General features: G+C 28.0%; 1 protein-coding gene across 1 annotated transcript; it reads right to left on the bottom strand.

The window, feature by feature from the left end:
* Window positions 1–200: 200 nt before the first annotated feature.
* On the bottom strand, window positions 201–2914 carry LOC109188181 (cytochrome P450 71D10-like). Its single transcript, XM_019338742.1, has 2 exons — window positions 1965–2914; window positions 201–940 (listed from the first exon to the last, which is right to left on the bottom strand). Exons 1-2 carry the CDS (start codon window positions 2853–2855, stop codon window positions 326–328), a joined length of 1506 nt encoding a protein of 501 aa, XP_019194287.1. The 5' UTR covers window positions 2856–2914; the 3' UTR covers window positions 201–325.
* Window positions 2915–15454: the final 12540 nt, after the last annotated feature.

The following is a 15454-nucleotide window of genomic DNA, read 5'->3' as shown; positions in this document are numbered from 1 at the left end:
TGTTTTTTACTGTGATGAACTAAATTCCTATAACCCTTAGTTGTGCTGGATGAAGTAAATTGTGAGTCATCCTGACTTAAGTTGTAGAGTGATTAGTTAAACCAACTAAGCTAGTCTCAGTCGACCAAAATTCCTATAGTTTTTATGTTCTTGTTTGTCAACATAAAATGCACATATAAATATGGCATATCTTCCAACTTCATGGAATCTTGGATGAACAAACATTTATTGAACAATCTCCTGGATGGTTATATACATGTTAAGTGCCATTTTCACAAAATAAGACTTCACTCTAATAATTCATAACATTAATGGGATTTCCTCATCAGCTTTCTTCATAAGGAATTGGAATCAGATTTAGATCATTTTTGCGCCTCACAGTCAACCCAAAGGTTTCAGTCATGTCTAGCTCTTCTGGCTTCTGTCCCCCTGGGAATTTCCAATCAAAATGGTAAAGCAATTTCGCAAGTGGAAACTCCATATTAGCTAAGGCAAATGAAACTCCTGGGCATATCCTTCTTCCAGCTCCAAATGGAATGAATTCGAAGTCAGTTCCCTTGTAATCCACTGTGGAATCAAGAAACCTGTCTGGGTTGAATTTCTCTGCTTCAGTCCAGTATTCAGGGTCTCTTCCAATGGCCCAAACATTCACTATGACTTTGGATTTCTCTGGGATTTCATAACCATTGATTTCACAACTCTCCCTGCATTCTCTTGGAAGTAATAAGGGGAGAGGGGGATGGAGCCTGAATGTTTCTTTAATCACTGCTTGCAGATACTTCAATTCATGAAGCCGTGATTCATCTACGGTTCTTGTTTTACTGAATGCTTTTCTCACCTCGGCTTGCGCCCTTTTCATCACTTTTGGGTTCTTTAGCATCTCCGACATTGTCCACTCCATTGATGTTGATGATGTTTCACTCCCAGCAATGTACATGTCCTGATATATGCATGAATCATGATTTACAACTACAAAGTATATAATTGATTTTTTTTTTTTTTTTTTTTTTTTTTTTGTGACAAAGGAAACTAGCTAGCCACATGTGTGCACGGGACATATCTGATTGGTTCAAATAAAAAAATTGATAGGCTGCTCCCATTGGGAGTCAAATACCCACCTTGTGACCCTAGTCGCTACAAAGAGATAAACAAGTATAAGTTGTCCATACCCGCCTCATGACCTTACTCGGGAAAAGACCGGTGTGCACGAGGCGGATCACAAGTAGGTAAACAAGCCTAGGTTAGTGATAGGGAATATACCCCGGGTCTACCAACCCGTACAGACTGAGCACCTAATCGGATCCATATTAATGCACGGAGAGGATCGGTTCCCGACATGATAAGAGGCACGACCTGACCTATGGAGAGATATGAACTCACTATTGGATATCAGCTCGGTCCCGACCTTGAAGCTCGAACTGGGTATTCCGACCAGGAGCACTTCCCATTCTATAGAGGATAAGCATGTCAGGAATCATCTTCCCAAATGCATGTGGAACACGTGACGGACATGCCGGACGCCGGACGTGTGTCTCCTCCCTTCCCCTATAAATACCACATTAAATGCAAGGAATTGAGACTTTTGTGCAATTCTGTCTCAAGAGTACATATGCGCTCGGGACCTTCCGACCCTCGGTTTTCACTACCTGAGCTCCTATACTATAATTTCTACTCAGATCCGTATACCGGAGAGTATTTACTACATCAGCTACCTACCGCTCAAACCAAAAGGCCAAAAGACTTTTCCAATTGGGAGTTGAATGTCCATCTCGTGACCTTAGCTAATCGGCAAATGATCAATAAATGAACCTAAATTACCCACAGATGATTGACTCAAACTAAGATTGATAGGTGAGTCTTGCAAAAGTCAGACCTGTAACTTTGTGGTTAATTATCAAGTCTACAACCGAATCAACTGAGTCAAATTAAATTTGATAAAGAGATCGATCATTGAGTTCACTTACCAAGATCACAGCTTTGATGTTGTTATCAGTCAATTGAATTTCGAGATCCCCATTTTCCTGAATCCTTAAAAGAACATCAACCAGATCCTCCTCCTCCTCACTAATTTGTGCTTTCATTCTTCTATCTCGATGCTCGCGTAGAATTAACTGGAGAATCGCATCCATACTTTTATGCAGTTTCAAAGTCTTGGGTCTCAACCCAGTAATAGTTTCAAGCAATTTAACAGCAGGATACATGTCTGCAAAGCTGAAACCTTCAAACACCTCCACCACCTTCCCCGTCAGCTTAATAAGCTCTTCCTGTTGTTTGCTGGGTTTCCCAAACGCAGCTCGCGCAGTAACAGTATATGTCATGGAGAAAAGCCCTCTGCTGAGATTGAACGTCGATCCCTTCTGGTTCGAAGAAGAAATGGAGGCCATCAGATTAAACATCTCCTCTTCCCTGATTGATCGAAAGGAGAGAACGCGTTTTGTGCTTAAAAGCTCCACCGTGCTGATTCTTCGCAGCTGTCTCCAGTAATCCCCGCAGGGGGAGAAGCAAATGTTGGTGGAATCATAGGAGAGAATCCTGGAGGCAAGAAGGTATGGTCTCTGGGCAAAAATGATGTCTTTCGTTTTCATAACCTCTTCAGCCACCTGCGGCGAAGAGACCACGACCGTGGAGACCAGGCCGAGCTGTAAGTGCATCAGGGGTCCGTGTTTCGCGGCCAGGTCTGCTAGGATTTGGTGAGTCTGTGACCCAAGAAGCTGATGCATATTCCCTATTCCAGGGAGCTTTCTTGGCCCAGGCGGCAGGGTTTTCTGGGTTCTTGAATTCTGGGATTTCAGGAGTTTAGCTAGCAAATACAGAAAGAGAAAACCGCAGATGACAACATAGAAGAGGAATTCCATCGTGGGATTGTGGTTTCTTGCTAGATTTCTCAGTACAAATGGATAAAATTAAAGGTTTTCTTCCACGGAGATACTAAGATGGGGATGCATGTGTCATAGCCGAAACACTAGATTGACTTTATGTCATTTCCCTCCGTTGGTGAGACTCAATCCCTAGTCATTCTTCTAAAGTTTCACCTCTATGACCAGTTGAGCTACCCATGCAAGCATTGATATACCATTCATGAATACATAACCAATCGATCTAGGTTATATCCCTACTTTTGTCCTTTTCTTGTACGTTAATAAAAATATACATTTTACTTTAAATTTATATACTTTATTTTTTTTAAAGCAACCAATAACAATCTATACTCTATACTATATATACAAACAAAATCCTGCAATTTTATTTTCCCGCCCAATTCCTAAAAAATCTCTCTTCCTAATAAAATATATTGATTTCTACTTTCCTATTCGTACAATAATTCTGGGTTAAAATTCTATTCTAAATCATAAAATAATGTAATACAATTCCTATTGTAATCTATCTATCTATACATCTATACTATATATAAAAACAAAATTATGCAATTTTAACTTCCCGCCCAGTTCCTAAAAAATATCTCTTTCTAATAAAATATATTGATTTCTACATTCCTATTCGTAGAATAATTCTGGGTTAAAATTCTATTCTAAAATCATAAAATAATGTAATACAATTCCTATTATAATCTATCTATCTATCTATACATATATAATATATATAAAAACAAAATCCTGCAATTTTAACTTACAGCCCAATTCCTAAAAAATCTTTCTTCCTAATAAAATATATTCATTTCTACTTTCCTATTCGTACAACAATTCTAGGTTAAAAATTTTATTCTAAATCATAAAATAATGTAATACAATTCCTATTATAATCTATCTATCTATCAATCTATACATCTATACTATATATAGAAACAAAATCCTGCAATTTTAACTTCCCGCTCAATTCCTAAAAAATCTATCTTCCTAATAAAATATATTGATTTCTACTTTCCAATTCGTACAATAATTCTGGGTTAAAATTCAATTCTAAAATTATAAAATAATGTAATACATTTCCTATTGTAATCTATCTATCTATCTATACATCTATACTATATATAGAAACAAAATCCTGCAATTTTAACTTTCCGCCCAATTCCTAAAAAAAATCTCTTCCAAATAAAATATATTGATTTCTACTTTCCTATTCGTACAATAATTCTGGGTTAAAATACTATTCTAAAATCATAAAATAATGTAATACAAATCCTATTATAATCTATCTATGTATGTATACATCTATCTATCTATACTATATATACAAACAAAATCCTGCAATTTTAACTTTCCGCCTAATTCCTAAAAAATCTATTTTCCTAATAAAATATATTGATTTCTACTTTCCTATTCGTACAATAATTCTGGGTTAAAATTCGATTCTAAAATCAAAAAATAATGTAATACAATTCCTATTGTAATCTATCTATCTATCTATACATCTATACTATATACAAAAACAATATCCTGCAATTTTAACTTTCCGGCCAATTCCTAAAAAATCTCTCTTCCTAATAAAATATATTGTTTTCTACTTTCCTATTCGTCCAATAATTCTGGGTTAAAATTCTATTCTAAAATCAAAAAAATATTGTAATACAATTCCTATTGTAATCTATCTATCTATCTATCTATACATCTATACTATATATAAAAACAAAATCCAGCAATTTTAACTTCCCACCCAATTTCGAAAAAATCTCTCTTCCTAATAAAATATATTGATTTCTACTTTCCTATTTGTACAAAAATTCTGGGTTAAAATTCTATTCTAAGATCATAAAATAATGTAATACAATTCCTATTTTAATCTATCTATCTATCTATACATCTATACTATATATAAAAACAAAATCCTGCAATTTTATCTTCCCGCCCAATTCCTAAAAAATCTCTCTTCCTAATAAAATATATTGATTTCTACTTTCCTATTCGTACAATAATTCTGGGTTAAAATTCTATTCTAAATCATAAAATAATGTAATACAATTCCTATTGTAATCTATCTATCTATACATCTATACTATATATAAAAACAAAATTATGCAATTTTAACTTCCCGCCCAATTCCTACAAAATATCTCTTTCTAATAAAATATATTGATTTCTACATTCCTATTCGTAGAATAATTCTGGGTTAAAATTCTATTCTAAAATCGTAAAATAATGTAATACAATTCCTATTATAATCTATCTATCTATCTATACATCTATACTATATATAAAAACAAAATCCTGCAATTTTTACTTCCCACCCAATTCCTAAAAATTCACTCTTCCTAATAAAATATATTGTTTTATACTTTCCTATTCGTACAATAATTATGGGTTAAAATTCTATTCTAAAATCAAAAAATAATGTAATATAATTTCTATTGTAACCAATATATCTAACTATACATCTATATATACTATATATAGAAACAAAATCCTGCAATTTTAACTTCCCGCCCAATTCCTAAAAAATCTCTTTTCCTAATAAAATATATTGATTTCTACTTTCCTATTCGTACAATAATTCTGGGTTAGAATTCTATTCTAAAATCAAAAAATAATGTAATTCAATTCCTATTGTAATCTATCTATCTATCTATACATCTATATCTATACTATATAAAAAAAAACAAAATCCTGCAATTTTAACTTCCCGCGCAATTCCTAAAATATCTCTCTTCCTAATAAAATATATTGATTTCTACATTCCTATTCGTACAATAATTCTGGGTTAAAATTCTATTCTAAAATCAAAAAATAATGTAATACAATTTCTATTGTAATCTATCTATCTATCTATACATCTATATCTATACTTCTATACTATATATAAAAACCAAATCCTGCAATTTTAACTTCCCGCCCAATTCCTAAAAAATCTCTCTTCATAATAAAATATATTGATATCTACTTTCCTGTTCGTACAATAATTCTGGGTTAAAATTCTATTCTAAAATAAAAAAAATAATGTAATACAATTCCTATTGTAATCTATCTATCTATACTATATATAAAAACAATATCCTGCAATTTAAACTTCCCGCCCAATTTCTAAAAAATCTCTCTTCCTAATAAAATATATTGATTTATACTTTCGTATTCGTACAATAATTCTGGGTTAAAATTCTATTCTAAAATCAAAAAATAATGTAATACAATTCCTATTGTAATCTATCTATCTATCTATCTATCTATGTATCTATCTATACATCTATCTATACTATATATAAAAACAAAATCTAGCAATTTTAACTTTCCGCCTAATTCCTAAAAAATCTCTCTTCCTAATAAAATATATTGATTTCTACTTTCGCATTCGTACAATAATTCTGGGTTAAAATTCTATTCTAAGATCATAAAATAATGTATTACAATTCCTATTTTAATCTATCTATCTATCTATACATCAATACTATATATAAAAACAAAATCCTGCAATTTTAACTTCCCGCTCAATTCCTAAAAAATCTATCTTTCTAATAAAATATACTGATTTCTACTTTCCAATTCGTAGAATAATTCTGGGTTAAAATTCTATTCTAAAATTCTAAAATCATAAAATAATGTAATACATTTCCTATTGTAATCTATCTATCTATCTATACATCTATACTATATATAGAAACAAAATCCTACAATTTTAACTTCCCGCCCAATTCCTAAAAAATCTCTCTTCCAAATAAAATATATTGATTTCTACTTTCCCATTCGTACAATAATTTTGGGTTAAAATTCTATTCTAAAATCATAAAATAATGTAATACAAATCCTATTCTAATCTATCTATTTATCTATACATCTATCTATTTATCTATCTATACTATATATATAAAAAACAAAATCCTGCAATTTTAACTTCCCGCCCAATTCCTAAAAAATCTCTCTTCCTAATAAAGTATATTGATTTCTACTTTCCTATTCGTACAATAATTCTGGGTTAAAATTCTATTCTAAAATCAAAAAATAATGTAATACAATTCCTATTGTAATCTATCTATCTATCTATACATCTATACTATATATAAAAACAATATCCTGCAAATTTAACTTCCCGCCCAATTCCTAAAAAATCTCTCTTCCTAATAAAATATATTGATTTATACTTTCCTATTCGTACAATAATTCTGGGTTGAAATTCTATTCTAAAATCAAAAAATAATGTAATACAATTCCTATTGTAATCTATCTATCTATCTATACATCTATACTATATATAAAAACAAAATCCAGCGATTTTAACTTCCCGCCCAATTCCTAAAAAATCTCTCTTCCTAATAAAATATATTGATTTCTACTTTCCTATTTGTACAATAATTCTGGGTTAAAATTCTATTCTAAGATCATAAAATAAAGTAATAAAATTCCTATTTTAATCTATCTATCTATCTATACATCTATCTATACTATGTATAAAAACAAAATCCTGCAATTTTAACTTGCCTCCCAATTCCTAAAAAATCTCTCTTCCTTATAAAATATATTGATTTCTACTTTCCTATTCGTACAATAAATCTGGGTTAAAATTCTATTCTAAATCATAAAATAATGTAATACAATTCCTATTGTAATCTATCTATTTATACATCTATACTATATATAAAAACAAAATTATGCAATTTTAACTTCCCGCCCAATTCCTAAAAAATATCTCTTTCTAATAAAATATATTGATTTCTACATTCCTATTCGTAGAATAATTCTGGGATAAAATTCTATTCTAAAATCATAAAATAATGTAATACAATTCCTATTATAATCTATCTATTTATCTATACATCTATACTATATATAAAAATAAAATCCTGCAATTTTTACTTCCCACCCAATTCCTAAAAATTCACTCTTCCTAATAAAATATATTTATTTTTACTTTCATATTCGTACAATAATTGTGTGTTAAAATTCTATTCTAAAATCATAAAATAATGTAATACAATTCTTATTGTAACCTATCTATCTATCCATACATCTATACTATATATAGAAACAAAATTCTGCAATTTTAACTTCCCGCCCAATACCTAAAAAATCTCTCTTCTTAATAAAATATATTGATTTCTACTTTCCTATTCGTACAATAATTCTGGGTTAAAATTCTATTCAAAAATCAAAAAATAATATAATACAATTCCTATTATAATCTATCTATCTATCTATCGATACATCTATACTATATATAGAAACAAAATCCTGCAATTTTAACATCGCGCCCAATTCCTAAAAAATCTCTCTTCCTAATAAAATATATTAATTTCTACTTTCCTATTCGTACAATAATTCTGGGTTAAAATTCTATTCTAAAATCATAAAATAATGTAATACAATTTCTATTGTAATCTATCTATCTATCTATACATCTATAATCTATAATCTATACTATATATAGAAACAAAATCCAGCAATTTTAACTTCCCGCCCAATTCCTAAAAAATCTCTCTTCCAAATAAAATATATTGATTTCTACTTTCCTATTCGTACAATAATTCTGGGATAAAATTCTATTCTAAAATCAAAAAATAATGTAATACAATTCCTATTGTAATCTATCTATCTATCTATCTATCTATACATCTATACATCTATAATCTATAATATATATAAAAACAAAATCCCGCAATTTTAACTTCCCGCCCAATTCCTAAAAAATCTCTCTTCCTAATAAAATATATTGATTTCTACTTTCCTATTTGTACAATAATTCTTGGTTAAAATTCTATTTTAAGATCATAAAGTAATGTAATACAATTCCTATTTTAATCTATCTATCTATCTATACATATATACTATATATAAAAACAAAATCCTGCAATTTTAACTTCCTGCCGAATTCCTAAAAAATCTCTCTTCCTAATAAAATATATTCATTTCTACTTTCCTATTCGTACAATAATTCTAGGTTAAAAATTTTATTCTAAATCATAAAATAATGTAATACAATTCCTATTATAATCTATCTATCTATCAATCTATACATCTATACTATATATAGAAACAAAATCCTGCAATTTTAACTTCCCGCTCAATTCCTAAAAAATCTATCTTCCTAATAAAATATATTGATTTCTACTTTCCAATTCGTACAATAATTCTGGGTTAAAATTCTATTCTAAAATCATAAAATAATGTAATACATTTCCTATTGTAATCTATATATCTATCTATACATCTATACTATATATAGAAAAAAAATCCTGCAATTTTAACTTCCCGCCCAATTCCTAAAAAATATCTCTTCCAAATAAAATATATTGATTTCTACTTTCCTATTCGTACAATAATTCTGGGTTAAAATTCTATTCTAAAATCATAAAATAATGTAATACAAATCCTATTCTAATCTATCTATTTATGTATACATCTATCTATCTATCTATCTATACTATATATAAAAACAAAATCCTGCAATTTTACCTTTCCGCCTAATTCCTAAAAAATCTATTTTCCTAATAAAATATATTGATTTCTACTTTCCTATTCGTACAATAATTCTGGGTTAAAATTCGATTCTAAAATCAAAAAATAATGTAATACAATTCCTATTGTAATCTATCTATCTATCTATACATCTATACTATATATAAAAACAATATCCTGCAATTTTAACTTTCCGCCCAATTCCTAAAAAATCTCTCTTCCTAATAAAATATATTGTTTTCTACTTTCCTATTCGTCCAATAATTCTGGGTTACAATTCGATTCTAAAATCAAAAAATAATGTAATACAATTCCTATTGTAATCTATCTATCTATCTATACATCTATACTATATATAAAAACAATATCCTGCAATTTTAACTTTCCGCCAAATTCCTAAAAAATCTCTCTTCCTAATAAAATATATTGTTTTCTACTTTCCTATTCGTCCAATAATTCTGGGTTAAAATTCTATTCTAAAATCAAAAAATAATGTAATACAATTCCTATTGTAATCTATCTATCTATACATCTATACTATATATAAAAACAAAATCCAGAAATTTTAACTTTCCGCCCAATTTCTAAAAAATCTCTCTTCCTAATAAAATATATTGATTTCTACTTTCCTATTTGTACAATAATTCTGGGTTAAAATTCTATTCTAAGATCATAAATAATGTAATACAATTCCTATTTTAATCTATCTATCTATCTATACATCTATACTATATATAAAAACAAAATCTTGCAATTTTATCTTCCCGCCCAATTCCTAAAAAATCTCTCTTCCTAATAAAATATATTGATTTCTACTTTCCTATTCGTACAATAATTCTGGGTTAAAATTCTATTCTAAATCATAAAATAATGTAATACAATTCCTATTGTAATCTATCTATCTATACATCTATACTATATATAGAAAAAAAATCCTGCAATTTTAACTTCCCGCCCAATTCCTAAAAAATATCTCTTCCAAATAAAATATATTGATTTCTACTTTCCTATTCGTACAATAAATCTGAGTTAAAATTCTATTCTAAAATCATAAAATAATGTAATACAAATCCTATTCTAATCTATCTATTTATGTATACATCTATTTATCTATCTATACTATATATAAAAACAAAATCCTGCAATTTTAACTTTTCGCCTAATTCCTAAAAAATCTATTTTCCTAATAAAATATATTGATTTCTACTTTCCTATTCGTACAATAATTCTGGGTTAAAATTCGATTCTAAAATCAAAAAATAATGTAATACAATTCCTATAGTAATCTATCTATCTATCTATACATCTATACTATATATAAAAACAATATCCTGCAATTTTAACTTTCCGCCCAATTCCTAAAAAATCTCTCTTCCTAATAAAATATATTGTTTTCTACTTTCCTATTCGTCCAATAATTCTGGGTTAAAATTCTATTCTAAAATCAAAAAATAATGTAATACAATTCCTATTGTAATCTATCTATCTATACATCTATACTATATGTAAAAACAAAATCCAGAAATTTTAACTTTCCGCCAAATTCCTAAAAAATCTCTCTTCCTAATAAAATATATTGTTTTCTACTTTCCTATTTGTACAATAATTCTGGTTAAAATTCTATTCTAAGATCATAAAATAATGTAATACAATTCCTATTTTAATCTATCTATCTATCTATACATCTATACTATATATAAAAACAAAATCCTGCAATTTTATCTTCCCACCCAATTCCTAAAAAATCTCTCTTCCTAATAAAATATATTGATTTCTACTTTCCTATTCGTACAATAATTCTGGGTTACAATTCTATTCTAAATCATAAAATAATGTAATACAATTCCTATTGTAATCTGTCTATCTATACATCTATACTATATATAAAAACAAAATTATGCAATTTTAACTTCCCGCCCAATTCCTAAAAAATATCGCTTTCTAATAAAATATATTGATTTCTACATTCCTATTCGTAGAATAATTCTGGGTTAAAATTCTATTCTAAAATCATAAAATAATGTAATACAATTCCTATTATAATCTATCTATCTATCTATACAACTATACTATATATAAAAACAAAATCCTACAATTTTTACTTCCCACCCAATTCCTAAAAATTCACTCTTCTTAATAAAATATATTTATTTTTACTTTCCTATTCGTACAATAATTCTGGGTTAAAATTCTATTCTAAAATAAAAAAAATAATGTAATACAATTTCTATTGTAACCTATCTATTTATCAATACATCTATATATACTATATATAGAAACAAAATCCTAAAATTTTAACTTCCCGCCCAATTCCTAAAAAATCTCTTTTCCTAATAAAATATATTGATTTCTACTTTCCTATTCGTACAATAATTCTGGGTTAGAATTCTTTTCTAAAATCAAAAAATAATGTAATACAATTTCTATTGTAATCTATCTATCTATCTATACATCTATATCTATACTACATAAAAAAACAAAATCCTGCAATTTTAACTTCCCGCGCAATTCCTAAAATATCTCTCTTCCTAATAAAATATATTGATTTCTACTTTCCTATTCGTACAATAATTCTGGGTTAAAATTCTATTCTAAAATCAAAAAATAATGTAATACAATTCCTATTGTAATCTATCTATCTATCTATACTATATATAAAAACCAAATCCTGCAATTTTAACTTCCCGCCCAATTCCTAAAAAATCTCTCTTCCTAATAAAATATATTGATTTCTACTTTCCTAATCGTACAATAATTCTAGGTTAAAATTCTATTCTAAAATAAAAAAATAATGTAATACAATTCCTATTGTAATCTATCTATCTATACATCTATACTATATATAAAAACAATATCCCGCATTTTAAACTTCCCGCCCAATTTCTAAAAAATCTCTCTTCCTAATAAAATATATTGATTTCTACTTTCCTATTCGTACAATAATTCTGGGTTAAAATTCTATTCTAAAATCATATTATAATGTAATACAATTCCTATTGTAATCTATCTATCTATCTATCTATCTATCTATCTATCTATACTATATATAAAAACAAAATCCATCAATTTTAACTTTCCGCCTAATTCCTAAAAAATCTCTCTTCCTAATAAAATATATTGATTTCTACTTTCGTATTCGTACAATAATTCTGGGTTAATATTATATTCTAAGATCATAAAATAATGTAATACAATTCCTATTTTAATCAATCTATCTATCTATACATCTATACTATATATAAAAACAAAATCCTGCAATTTTAACTTCCCGCCCAATTCCTAAAAAGTCTCTCTGCCTAATAAAATATATTGATTTCTACTTTCCTATTCGTACAATAATTCTGGGTTAAAATTCTATTCTAAATCATAAAATAATGTAATACAATTCCTATTATAATCTATCTTTCTATCTATCTATACATCTATACTATATATAGAAACAAAATCCTGCAATTTTAACTTCCCGCTCAATTCCTAAAAAATCTATCATTCTAATAAAATATATTGATTTCTACTCTCCAATTCGTACAATAATTCTGGGTTAAAATTCTATTCTAAAATCATAAAATAATGTAATACATTTCCTATTGTAATCTATCTATTTATCTATACATCTATACTATATATAGAAACAAAATCCTGCAATTTTAACTTCCCGCCCAATTCCTAAAAAATCTCTCTTCCAAATAAAATATATTGATTTCTACTTTCCTATTCGTACAATAATTTTGGGTTAAAATTCTATTCTAAAATCAAAAAATAATGTAATACAATTTCTATTGTAATCTATCTATCTATCTATACATCTATATCTATACTTCTATACTATATATAAAAACCAAATCCTGCAATTTTAACTTCCTGCCCAATTCCTAAAAAATCTCTCTTCATAATAAAATATATTGATTTCTACTTTCCTATTCGTACAATAATTATGGGTTAAAATTCTATTCTAAAATAAAAAAATAATGTAATACAATTCCTATTGTAATCTATCTATCTATACATCTATACTATATATAAAAACAATATCCTGCAATTTAAACTTCCCGCCCAATTCCTAAAAAATCTCTCTTCTAATAAAATATATTGATTTCTACTTTCCTATTCGTGCAATAATTCTGGGTTAAAATTTTATTCTAAAATCAAAAAATAATGTAATACAATTCCTATTGTAATCTATCTATCTATCTATCTATCTATCTATCTATCTATCTATCTATACATCTATCTATACTATATATAAAAACCAAATCCAGCAATTTTAACTTCCCGCCTAATTCCTAAAAAATCTATCTTCCTAATAAAATATATTGATTTCTACTTTCGTATTCGTACAATAATTCTGGGTTAAAATTCTATTCTAAGATCATAAAATAATGTAATACAATTCCTATTTTAATCTATCTATCTATCTATACATCTATATCTATACTATATATAAAAACCAAATCCTGCAATTTTAACTTCCCGCCCAATTCCTAATAATAATATAATAATATAAGTGGTAATAATAATATCTAGAAGTAATTAAGTGTTAATAATAATAGTAAGAATATTAACGTAAGAATTAAATTTGGAATTTTCAGAAGATAAGCGACCTCTGGTGAAATTAACTCTTAAATAATTATATATCAATTTAAATATTTTTAAAATATTACAACAATTTCATTACGTGCATCGCACGGGTGAAAATACTAGTATATATTAAAGATAAACTGAAATAGAGTAAGAAGAGATAGAATCTCATTACAAAACAATAGACGACTCAACAAAAGTTGTAGAAGCAAGAGTATGAGCTATTAAATTAGCTTATTTAGAACCAGGGACCATGTGGTCCAATAGTATCCGGTTGCTCCCTTAAGTGGGAGGTGATAATTTGAGAACAAAATTAATAAGACACGGGCTGAAAGAAAATATATAGGATCTACACAATTGTCAATGACATTTATTTAATTATCTTTACTACAGAATATACTTTTGTTAGACAAAATTATTATTACACCATTATAACGCTATTATTATATAATAAGTTCTAATGTTTTTATTAGTAAATGTTAAAATCTTTTTATTTTAAAATGAGAAAATTAATATGGTTGAGATAGTGAAACTTGTGTGATTAGAAATACACAATATTATACTATAGTATGTTTATCCAAAAAGTTGGTAGCATTAACTTAAGGCAAGATTTGATAGGATACTCAAGGTTGTGCCTTCAATATGTTAATTATATGTATATAATCTTGACAAAAGCTTAGACCATAATTCATAATATAAGGTGGATTCTAGTTTATCATATAATTTGTGGTGTTCAATTGTTTTACTATGAATCAGGGTTCATATTGCATTGTAGACTTCAATTTAAAATTACATTCAAATTATGTATTTACAGTTATAATTTTGGACCTTAATTTAAAACGACCTAAATATTATTTTGGACCAGAGTTCATAGTACATTGGTCCATGGTATAATTTGGAGTAATACTATTACATATACTCTCACTTTTTACTCCATTTTTCTTCCAAAAGGCTGAACCCCAACCCTAAGGGCCCCCCCACATCCCGGCCCGACAGAGCATTTGGGAGGATGTAAATCATGGTGACTCAACTAAACATGAACCACAGAGGTTAGACCGGTGCTCACTGCGCACAAGGAGCCCCCCTCACTTTGAGATGTTGCTCCCACACTGCCGCTGGTGAGACTCGATCCCTGGTCATTCTTCCAAAGTAAAATTCTAAACAAATTAATTTATTTTTTACTCTTTGATGAGGTGCCATCCTTTGATTAATTTAAGTAACAAAGTGGGCCACTATTTTTACTCATTCATTTTTATTTACCCAATAAAATTTATACACGTGATAGGAGTTATACTCAATGGGAGTACATATATCATTTTCTTATAATTTGCCAATTGTTATGCAATGAACTCAGGACCAGGTCCAAAATGCACCTATGGAATAACAGTGTCGTTAGTGGCACTGTTTTCTCAGCCAATGATATTTTTTTTTTTTTTTTTTTGTGAATATAGAGTTCTAAAATTGTGAATATATAGTTCAAAATTTGTGAATATAGAGGAACGAATTCTGAAGACAAACGACAAGAAAGGAAGCAATTTTTT

Source organism: Ipomoea nil, unplaced genomic scaffold (assembly GCF_001879475.1).
Source record: "Ipomoea nil cultivar Tokyo-kokei standard unplaced genomic scaffold, Asagao_1.1 scaffold1421, whole genome shotgun sequence".
Lineage (NCBI taxonomy): Eukaryota > Viridiplantae > Streptophyta > Magnoliopsida > Solanales > Convolvulaceae > Ipomoea > Ipomoea nil.
This window is presented reverse-complemented; position numbering and strand designations above follow the sequence as displayed.